The 10,748-nt window shown below is 63.6% G+C and overlaps 1 protein-coding gene across 1 annotated transcript; it reads right to left on the bottom strand.

The window, feature by feature from the left end:
- Positions 1-1,804: 1,804 nt before the first annotated feature.
- On the bottom strand, positions 1,805-8,293 carry SH2D2A (SH2 domain containing 2A). Its single transcript, XM_032398360.1, is given in 10 exon segments — positions 1,805-2,262; positions 2,844-3,015; positions 4,629-4,829; positions 4,831-4,920; positions 5,112-5,255; positions 5,655-5,823; positions 5,964-6,053; positions 6,619-6,808; positions 7,639-7,722; positions 8,260-8,293. Coding segments are annotated over 10 exon segments (1,296 nt in total). The 3' UTR covers positions 1,805-2,140.
- Positions 8,294-10,748: the final 2,455 nt, after the last annotated feature.

Here is a 10,748-nt window from a genome sequence, read left to right as displayed (position 1 = left end):
CAGCACCCCGGCTCAGCGGACCCCCGCAGCGCCCCGCCGCAGCACCCCTGCTCAGCAGACCCCCGCAGCACCCCGGCTCAGCGGACTCTCGCAGCGCCCCGACTCAGCACCCCGGCTCAGCGCCCGCCGCAGCACCCCTGCTCAGCACCCGCCGCAGCACCCCTGCTCAGCGGCCCCCCGCAGCGCCCCCCACAGCGCCCCGCCGCAGCTCGGGAATGGAGTGGGTGGGATGATGCAGGGGTCCCGGTGGGTGAGGTGAGCAGGGGAAACTTCCCCCACCCGGGTCTTGGGGGCTGGGCCTGCAGCTGGAGGCCCTGAGAGGACCGGGAGTCTTATCCTTTGGCCTGGGAGGGGCCCCTGGTACCTGGGGAGCACGGGATTGGGCTGACCCGATGTGGGCCTGACTGCCTCCAGCTCCCGGTCACCTCCCCTCTGCAGACCTCAGTTTCCTATTTGGTGGAACCCAAAAGAAAAGCAGCCACAAAGGGTCCGCCGTGCCCTGGAGCCCCAGCAGTCCTGCTTCCCTGAGCCCCTCACTGACTGTCCAGCCGCCCCGTGTGCAAGCAAGGAGGCGCTCCGTGGGGGCCAGTGGGCAGGGGAAGGGCCGCCATGCCACTAGCCGGCACCACGCCACAACAGCACCCAGGCTTCTGGCTGATGCCTCCGCCTGATTCTCCCAGCACCCCTTGGGCGAGCCAAGCCCTAGCCATGAGGCGCTGCCGAGGGAGGGAGAGCTTTGCTGCCCCCGCCTTTGCTCCTTCAGAAACACCAATGGGGGTCATTTCTGCCCCCTCCCTGCACCGGCCCGTTGTATCCCCAGGTGTAAGGAAATGCCGTTTTCAGACCCTGACTTCCAGCTCTGACAGTAAGCCTCTTGTTCTGCCCCCTCCGCCCCCGCAGGAGCGCCCCCCAGTCTGCTCTGAGACAGCCTTCTGCTGCCCTGCCCTCCCCTCCCGTCCGACTCGCTCCCCATCTCTCCTCTTGCTCAGGAGACCTGCAGACAGAAGGGAGTGGAACCCCGACTGTTGACTCAGCAGCCGCAGCTCTCCTTCAGCTGATGAGCATGGGCTGGGAAGGGGGGGGGCACTAGGCACGGGGGCTGGTGCCGCTGCCAGGCTGGGGGTGGCGTGGCCGCCGCCCGCAGCACCTCAGCCTGGGGAGCACCTCTTCAGGGGAGGGTCTGCGGGATTTCTGTGCCTCAGCAGGTTCTGGGCCCCCTTGGCAGGAGGGTGGGCCCCAACCGGACTGTCTTGACTAGGCTCTCGTGGGACAGAGTATAAGGACTGGCTGCGCCAATGGGACCACAGGGGCACCCAGAGCCTCGAGCAGCTCCTGGGGGGCACACCGTGGCCCGGGCTCAGAGAGCCCCCAGTCTGAGAGAAAAACAAGCCCCAAGGCAGATTCCTCCAGGGGGTCGAAGCCCAGAGCTTTGCCCAGGGCAGGTGGCAGGTCCTGAAGTGGGTCTGGGTAGGGAGGGGAAGAAGCCTCACAAGAGGGACAGGGGAGGAATGGGGTCCTTAATTGGGCAAGGCCAAAGCCCGAGAGGCTGGGAAGACAGATTCTCAGCCACTGCGGGAGGCCCCCCAGTCCTGTACTGGTAGGGGAGTTGGGGAAGGGGGTGCAGGGCCTACCCCTCAACCACTCTCCTCCCTGCCCCTCTTTCTTTCCTGGCGTCCCCCAGGTGATGCAGCCACCCCTCTGCCTCTGGCTACCTGCCCAGCCCAGCCAAGAGAGACTTTGCGGTTCCTTGCCTTGCAGCCCCCCAGCCCCCAGATTTGTGACCCTTGCCCAGGTATCTCGGAACCCCCAGACCCGCTCCTCTCACTGCAGTGGCATTTCAACCCCTTACCTTCCACGATAGGAGAAAGAGAGAGAGTGTGTGAGACAGACAGAAGGAGGCTGGAGTACTTGGATCCCTGTGGGGAGAGGTGGTTGGCGATGATTTATTAGCCAGACAAGAATCAACAAACAAGTTCTAACATCTGTTCTCGCCAAACCCTTCCTCAGACAACAGCAGCATTGGACCAGGGCCCAGACCCAAAGGCTCAAGAGGGCCAAGGAAATCAGACTCTGGGAGGAGAAGCCAGGGCAGTAGGAGGCAGCAGGGCCGTCCTAGCACACTTCCTCAGAGGCCCTTGGATCACCGAGCCACCGGATTCTCGGGGACTTCCGGGACGGAACCAGTGCGTGTGTCCCTAAAAGGGAGCCGAGTCCACCTTTGCTCCTCGAACTCGAGGCTTCTTTCCGGGAGAGGGGCCAGACCTGTCCAGGAAACAGGGCTAAGCTGGGATCTGGAGGAGGGAAACGGCACCCAGACCTCCGTGCCGTGGAACTCTGGAAAGTAGCCAGATTGCCTATCTGAGGAAATCTCTGACATTTCCTGTGGAGAGGAGGATGCGGGGTAAGAGAGTGCCACACGGGAACGACGAAGCCTGGGTTCTAGTCCTTGGCTTTGGCCGAGTCACTACCCCTCTCTGGCTTTGTCTCCTTATCTGCACCGCCAGGGACTTGGCCTGGATCAGTAAGGGCAAGGGAGACACTGCTCGTTTTGCCTCCCTGCCCACAGCAGACATCACTAATCAATCATGGTGTCTTTTCTGCTGAGTGCGGAGATGACCGAGCATCCTTCCCCGGGCAGTGCTCCAGGCAGCCACGACCAATGGATGGCAGTTGGCATGCAAGATGACACCTTTGCGCTATCTTCGCAACAGGTGACGGCCGAGGTCCTTGCTAGCTCTGATCGCCTACGGTTTGTTCCACACACATTTCCTGAGAAGGGTGCCCGGTGTGCAAAGGTCTGCGGACCCAGTATCCTGGGCTATCCTCCCCCAGCTCAGACTCACCGGGCTCCTGAGGAGGCCTCAGGGGAGGCCACGCCTGTCCTTTGTCCTCTGTCCTCTGTCTAGAAAGCTTGTGGGGGAGGGTGTGCCCCCAGCTGGGCAGGGGCTGGTGGGGCATGGGAGGGCCTTGTCCAGGCACAGAGTTCTCAGAGTGCGGTTGCCGGCCACCTGGATTCTGCAGAGAGAAGGATGACCCGAGGTCACATCCTCTGCCCTCTGCCTCTCAGGCCTACCTGCAGCCTCAGGGGCTGTCCTCTGGTCTTAACGGAGGTTGCCTGCACAGAGGAGGTCTAAGCCGCTCTCATTCATTCAGCAACCATTTCCTGAGCACCTGCTCTGTGCCAGGGTGCTCTGGAGACAGGTGAATACGTCCCAGCCCCTGCTCTCAGGCAGCTTGCACTCTGCGGGGGAAGAGGGGAGACAGGTCCCAGGTGATCAGTGGCGCAGCAGGTGTGTATAAAGCGCAGTGGATGGCCTCTGTGGTCGTGTTGGGAAGTCTGCAGGGAGAAGGGCAAGCTGGTCTTGAAGGATGACTAGAAGGTCACTGGGCAGCGGGAGGGTGTGCTCAGAGAGACGTGAACAGCTCTGGGAGGATGGAGCAGCTGCGGAGGTGGTCCTCTGCCTCCACCACTGTGGACGGCCGCGTGGGCCAGGTAGCTGTTTTAGAAAGACCATCTAGCTTCCTTGGGGCAGAGTGGATCAGAAGTGGAAAGACTGGTGGTTAGACCAGTTAAGAAGCTCTTGGAAAATCCCGATGAGGGATGATGAGGCTGACACCAGGGAAAGGGACCCAGCAGGACTCGGGGCCTATGAGGAGTCGGGGTGGGGAGGGGATGTCGAGGGAGCCCTGGGGCTTCTGGCTTGGACAGTCAGTTGGCTGGAGAGTCATCAGTCCGGCTGGGAGATAGAGGAGGGGCAGTCTGGGGAGAAGGGTGAGAGCGGGTTGCTGTGTGGAGTTCAGGAGGCCGTGGGGCGCTGGGGGCTGAGCGGGAGCCTGGAGGGCAGTGGGCACGGACAGGGGTGGGCTGCTGGCTCATCTCTAGCGCTGCAGCAGGGGGTGGGGGTGGGGGTACAGGCCCAGGGGCTGAGGCAGGCCTGGGGCATCGCAGGGAGGGTGGGGAAGGGCCTGCGGAGGGGGGCAGAGGCCCAGGGAGAGGGTGGGAGTGCCCGGGAGGTCCAGCGCAGCCCTGGACTGGGACACTGACTCACAGGATCAGAGGACAGGGGGGGGGGGGGGGTGGAAGTGGGAGGGGCAGTGTGAGGAGGAGCAGGTGTGCAGGTGCCCCCTCCCTGAGCTCATCTGAGATGACACGAGGGACCCCAAGGGCTCTTCTTCCTCAGGATGGTGGGCCTGTGAAGGCGGAGGGGAGGGAGCCAGAGCGGGAGAGGCCCAAGTTCCAACCAGGAAGACAGGATGATGGTTGGAGCCAAGATGGTGGCACAGGACGGGATACGGGTGGCCGGGACTGGGTGAGAGGGACAGGGACAAAAATGCAGGCTCCCCTGGGGAGGGGGGGCGAGGCCCAGGCCTGGGCCACTATTTCCTCTGAGAAGTGGAGGGGGTTGACCAACGGGAGGCCGTCCGTGACTGCAGGGAGATGACAGGGAGCCACTTCTGGGCCCGGGAAAGGGCTGCTGGCGGACGGAGCCTCCGTCTTTTCCATGCGGCCTCAGACCTCTGACCCTCACCCTGACCCTGGCATCCACTCTGAACACCTGCGCTGAGCACCCCAATCTGGCTTTCAGGACCTCCTCCCAGCGGCCCGCCTGCTCCCCGCGCCGTTTTACCTGGCCTCCCGCGACAGGCCTGGACCTGCACCTGCGTAGGGCCGGGTGCCCGAGGCCGCAGGGCTGGCCCCCAGCGCCCGGCGGCACCTCCACCTCGGCGTAGACGTTGCTGGGGGCTTCCCCGGGGCTGCCCCGCCCCATGGCATAGAAGGCGATGGGTTCGTCAGGCTCCTGGTAGATGGGGTTGGAGGGCTTGGGGGGGCGGGGCCGGGCGCGGCCTCGGGGCCGGGCTCGTGTAGACTTCGGGGGGCAGCTGAGGCTTGGCGGGCACGGGAGGCTTGGGCCTGGGCGGCTGGGGAGACAGGGTGAGAAGGCCAGGCCGGGGGAGGAGGGGGCGTCAGAGCGACCCAGGCTGGGCGGAGGCTGCAGCCCCGGGGCCCGGCCCACGTCCCGCGGCCCCTCCCCTCCCGCAGGCCCCGCCCCAGCGCTGGACCCTCCCTTTGCCGCACCCCTTCCCCTCTCTCAGTCCCTGCAGCCCAATACCTCCTTCTGTTCCCCGGGCCCCTCCTTCGGCGTGGGGGTCACGTTCTGCAACTTCTTGACGGTCGGGCTATAGTGAGGGTGTGGGTCCTTGTTTCCAGAGTCTGACATTTCAGTGCTCAGGGGAAGTCCTGCAGGCTCAGGCGTCTGCTGGGAAGGAACGAGGCCTCAGGGATTTGGTGCAGTGGGATGGTGGGTGGGGGTGGCCAGGGGATCCAGGAGGACAAAGCAAGCTGGTGCTGGTGGAGGATGTGTGGGGGAGGGGCACAGAAATGTGGAACTGGTGGGGTTCCCTGGGTGAGGAACAGGGGATGGAGACGGCAAGGGGACCAACGGGGGTGGGGGGGGGGTAGTAGCTCTGGTCATAGGCTGTGTCTGGCATTGACCTTAATTCCACCCGGAACACAGGCCAGGCCAGTCTCCATTTGTGCCTGTGGTTGTAAAAATGCAACAAGGCTTGACGACGGACCTATGGCTGGGTCGCAGGCCGGGATGAGAAGGCGGCTCCGGCGGCCGGGGTCCCAGCGTACCGGGGTCCGGGCGTACCTGGCGCACGAGGGGCTCGGTGAGCGTCTCCCCGTAGGGGCCGAGCGGGCACGCCGTGTAGTGTCGCAGCAGGTCCTGCAGCCGCGCGTGGGCGCTGTGCTCGCCCAGCACCACGTGGCGCCCGTCCCGGAGCTGGGCCAGCAGGAAGTGGCGGCAGCGAGTCCGGCTCCTGGAGGGCGCCCGTCGCATCAGAGCCGCACGCCGTGCCAGGCCCTCCCTCCCAGCCGGCCCCTGCCCCTCCCGCGTCAGGAGCACCCAGCCCACCCCGCCCCTCGGCCGAAGCTCCGCCTCCGGGCTCCCGCCCCTCACCTGTAGGTCAGCACGAAGGTCACAGCGCTCTCGCTGAACCGCACCAAGTAGCATCCCTCAGGCTTGGGCTCCAGCAGCCTCTCGGCCTCCCTGTGGGCGATGGAGAAGACTCTTCCAGCCTCGGGCCTGTCCCCGGCTCTCCGGCGGACCCCAGCCCCCAACCAAGCAGGTTCAGGTGTCGGAGGAGGGTGGGGATGGCAGAGAGAATGTGGGTCCAGCCCGCGCAGGGACTGGAGAGCACGGGGCCAGGGGTCCCACCCAGGAGAGCTCCCAGCCCTGCATCCTCCTGCGGCCTCATCCTGGAGGGCAGCCTGGTGGGGGTGCCCTGGGGTGGTAATTGACTACAGGCTGGGGAAGAGGAAAGCAAAGCTGAGAAATGTGGCAGGAGGGACGGCCTAGCAGGGAGACAAGGAAGGTGGTAGACCGGAGAAACCATGAGGACTGGAGGCCAAGAGACAGGAATGGAAGCGGAGGCCCCAGAGCGAGCGGGCTGCAGCCTCTGCAGTGACCTCCCCCAGGACAGATGCCTCAGAGATTGGCCTGGGAGCCTCCAGGACTCAGGGCTGGACTTGCAGCCTCCACGCACTGCTGCTGGGCCCAGGACCCAGGACTTGCCCAGCCCCTCTCTGGGCCCCTTTCTGCCGCTGTGACTCACCTCCGGGTGATGAAGCCATGGAACCAGGCAGGGGCTGCCCCGTGCTGCAGAAGCCAGTGGGCCTGGGTCTTCTGGAACCAAGCCTGGGTCTCGGCCTGCAGGGACTGGCCTCCTTCCTCAAGCCCCTCCTCAGCCTTCCCAGCATCCTCTGGGCTGGAGGCAGCCCCTGGGGGTTGAGGAGATGCCTGGAACAGGGGAAAAGTTCAAGGAGGGGGAAATAACCATGATTCATGGGCTTCCTCCTGATGCCATCCCACTGCCGCCTCCTCAGCCTCACCCCTGCTCCCCATCCCAGTTGCCCATTTTAGGCCATAACTGCCCAGAAAGTGCCTCTCAGGGTCCAGCTTAAATCCCCTTCTTCAGCTCCACCTGCTTTGGTTTCCAGGGGATTTCTGTCCACTTCCCTCTGGGCCTGAGGGCCTTTTTAACCCAGGAGCAGTAAGCTCCTAACCTGAGCTTCACTGAGTGTGAGGCCTTCCAGAAAGAGAGGAAATCATTCCCTGGCCTGCAGGACGAGGGACATGATGCTGCCTGTCACCCCAGAGGACAGAACGAGGGAGGACTCACCCTCCCGTAGGAGGGGCTGGGCTGGATCCTAGGGAGGACTTCCTAATGGACTGCTGGGGGAGAGGGACTGAGGCCTGGATGCACTGGGCAGGTGGAGGCCACGGACGGAGATGCAGATGCCTGCTTCTGGGACTGACCCTGTACCCTGGTCACCCGCGGACTCAGCCCCAGCGTCCCAGGGACAGTGAGGGGACACTATAGTGAAGGAGGGAGATACTCCCCATCTCCTTTCCCTCTCTCCATCCATGCCCTAGCCCTGTTGGCAGCCCCAGGTTATTCCTGCTTTCTCCCCGTTGGCCTTGGTCCATCTGCACGTCCTCACCGGTGGGGGGATGGGAGCCGAGGAGGACGCTGTGCCAGCCGAGTTCCCACCTGCCGCAGCATGGACAGCTTCGACCCTGGGGCTGGGCTGGGCCTCCTCAGCCTTCAGGGCCTGGAGTCTGGGCCCCTGAAGCAGGCCCACGTCCTGGCACGTCCTGCAGGGCAGTTCCACGGGCTGGAAGGTGCTGAAGGTAGGGGCAGGGGCTCGGCCGCTTCCTGTTAGCACAAAGAGGACAGCTGGGGTTTCTCGGGGAGGGACTGCCTCTCCTCCAGGCTCCCAGGGGCCCCGCATGCCTCTGACCAGGGACCTGGAGGACAGGGACAGTCACAAGAGGAGAAATGCAGGTGGGACCCCAGGGCGTCTCTCACGGGAGAGGAGTAAGGAGCTGAGGAGGCCCTGGCTGGCCAGGGAGGCAGGGTGTGGGGGAGCAGAGAGTCCCACAGCGAGGGGTGCGGAGTGGGGGGGGGTGGCGTGATCTCTCTTTATGGCCAAGATCCTCTGCCTCCCGGGCCTTGTTCTCCTGCTCCTTCCTCTCTAAGGAGCACTCTGCAGACCCAGCCGCCTGTGTCCTGCCTATGTCCCCGGGGCTGAGTGGACTGGCACCCCAGAGAAGGAGAAGGAGCTCTGGGCACCCCGCCAGTCAGCTGTGCCAGCCCTGGCTTGGGGTGGGGCCCTTCACCCCTGAAGTGGGACAGCAGGGGTAATGGGGGTCTGGATGTCCCTCCACCCACAGTCTCCAACCTCACACTTACCTTGGGGGCATATCTGGGCCAGGGGGAGCTCCATGGGCCGGCCTGAGAACAGAGCCCCAGAGCAGGGGGTGTGTAAGGGTGTGTGTACGTGCTCTGAAAAGATGTGCACACTCAGCAACTCATCTCTCTCCCCCCGGCCCCCGAGGGCAGGAAATGTCGCCTTCCCCACAGCCCTAGCCCTGGCAGAGGACCCACGTCATGGAAAACCGTGAGACACTTGTCCCTCCCCCGGAAGCCAGGCAGCTGAAGGTGGTGGTGGTGCGGTGGTGGGTATTTGTATCATTCTGTGTCTGGGTTTTGGGAAGTCCTGACTGCCCTCTGACCTCGATCCCTCCTGTTTCTCCCTCCACTCCCTCACTCCAGACCGGGACTCCCTTTTCTCTCTCTGCCTCCCTCCCTGTCTCTCCCTCAGCTTCGGTTCAGAGCAGTAGCAATGGGGATGTCAAACTCAAAAGGATAAGCCCTAGCATGGTGCCTGGGCTTCGGGCTCCTGGGAGATTCCTACGCAGGATTATGCTCTTAGGACACATGAGGAATGAAGGGGGCAGGGCTGCAACAGGAAGGATGTGGGGCAGACCTCTGGAAGGACTTTTTGAGGTCATACAAATCTGTGAGATAAGGGGATGGGAGGGAGGGGGACTGGCTTCACCTTCCAGCAGATAATGAAGCTGGGTTAGGGCAAAACCCAGCAATCCTGGGGGAGGGAGGGACCGTCCTGGGGGAAGCAGGTGGTGATCAGAAGCAACATTATTAGCAGTCATTGGAACATCGATGCTGACTTCTTCTTTTTTTTTTTTTTTTTAAAGATTTTATTTATTTATTCATGAGAGACAGAGAGAGAGAGAGAGGCAGAGGGAGAAGCAGGCTCCCGCGGAGCAGGGAGCCCGATGCGGGACTCGATCCCAGGACCCTGGGATCATGACCTGAGCCGAAGGCAGACGCCCAACCATCTGAGCCACCCCGGCGCCCGATGCTGACTTCTTAAAGTAACAGTGTGCTTATACCTCCTGCCACACCAGAGACCAATCCCATTGCTCTCATTTGATGCTCGCCAATGAAGGACAGGGAACATTACCCCCATTTCCCAGAAGGGTACACTGAAGCTCAGAGAAGTTAAGTGCTGTGGCCACGTGTTTCAGTGCCTCAGAAGTTGGGATTAGAAACTAGATCTTCCTTTACTAATTTCACCGTGATTTAAGCCAACAATCCAGGACTAAGTGCCAGGCACTGTTCCTGGTGCCAAGAACCCAGAGAGCAAAAGGATCTTGCTTCAAGATGCGGGGGGGCGGGGGGGTAGCCAGGCCTGCCAATAGATCTCGCTGTGAGGACACAGCGGTGCGGCCGGCGTGTGGGAGCCGGGCTGGCCTGGCGTGCATGTGTGCATGGGGCGTTGGGACGTCAGAGGAGGAGACTGAGCGGAGTTGTGGAGGGCGAGCAGGGTGGAAGAAGGCGGACAAAGGTGTTTCTAGAAGAGGCACCAGCGTGGCAAATGTGTGTAAGAAGGAACCGGCAGCTGCGGGGGAATGCGGGCTGGGGCCGGGCTGGCTTAGGGGCTGCAGCAGGGTCCCCGCAGCTGGGTTATCTGCTGCCCTGGGCCCAGGAAGGAGTCTGGACACCTGGCTTGCAGCCCGAAGAGCCACCTGCCCACCAGCCCCGGGCAGGGGAGCGCTTTCCCCACCGTCACCACCCACACGCCAGGGCCTTATCTCCCCACAGCTGCCCGCTCCCTCTTCCTGAAACACTGTCGCCTTAACCTGGCCCCCGCCCCCAGGGGTTGGCGACAAGACCGAGAGGTGGCCTCGACATCCTCCCCAAACGCCTCGCTGTACTGTGACGGCCCGTCGGACGCCGGGCCTCTGTGGCTGGTGCTCCGTGGCTGGTCCTCCTCGCCCGGCCGGCTTCTGGAAGCCCTGCAGCAGAAGCAGTTTCCACCTTTCAAATGGAATCACCCCCACGCTCTTGGTCTGGAGGCCTGGCCCAGGCCCACAGCCCCGGCAGCTGGAGCCTCGTGTGTGGGCCTCGACCTCTGTCGGATGGGGGTGTGGGGAGAGCCTTAGTCTCTCTGAAGCTGTGACCGTCCCCTCTGCCTCGTGCCGGGCTTCAGCCTGGGCAATCGCTCCATCCCTCCAAGCTTCAGGTGCCCCTCTGGAAAATGGGGCAAGAACACCTCTTGGCATTCCAGCACTAGGTGGGTACCGAGCCAGCAGAGGGTCTGTCCGATGCAGAGGAGGGCTCAGGTGCGGTCCCTTCTTTGCTGCCGGCTCCCTGCTCTGTGAGGGGCACCGTTAACCACTGTTCCCTCACGGCTGGGGCGAGGTCCACACTGCAGGTGTCCCCTCTGGCTGGGCTTGTGGAGGCCGGGGTCGGGGGCCCCTCAGCCCTGCACACCGCCGGGCAGGGATCAGGTGCGTGCTAGACGGTTTGTGTGCTAGACGGTTTGTGTGCCCCCCCCCCCCCCCCCCCCCCCCCCCGGGGGGGTGGCCGCGGGG

This window comes from Phoca vitulina, unplaced genomic scaffold (genome assembly GCF_004348235.1).
Source record: "Phoca vitulina isolate PV1807 unplaced genomic scaffold, GSC_HSeal_1.0 scaffold115, whole genome shotgun sequence".
Classification (NCBI taxonomy): Eukaryota; Metazoa; Chordata; class Mammalia; order Carnivora; family Phocidae; genus Phoca; species Phoca vitulina.
Note: the sequence above shows the minus strand (reverse complement) of the source record. Positions and strands in the feature narration are given on the sequence as shown.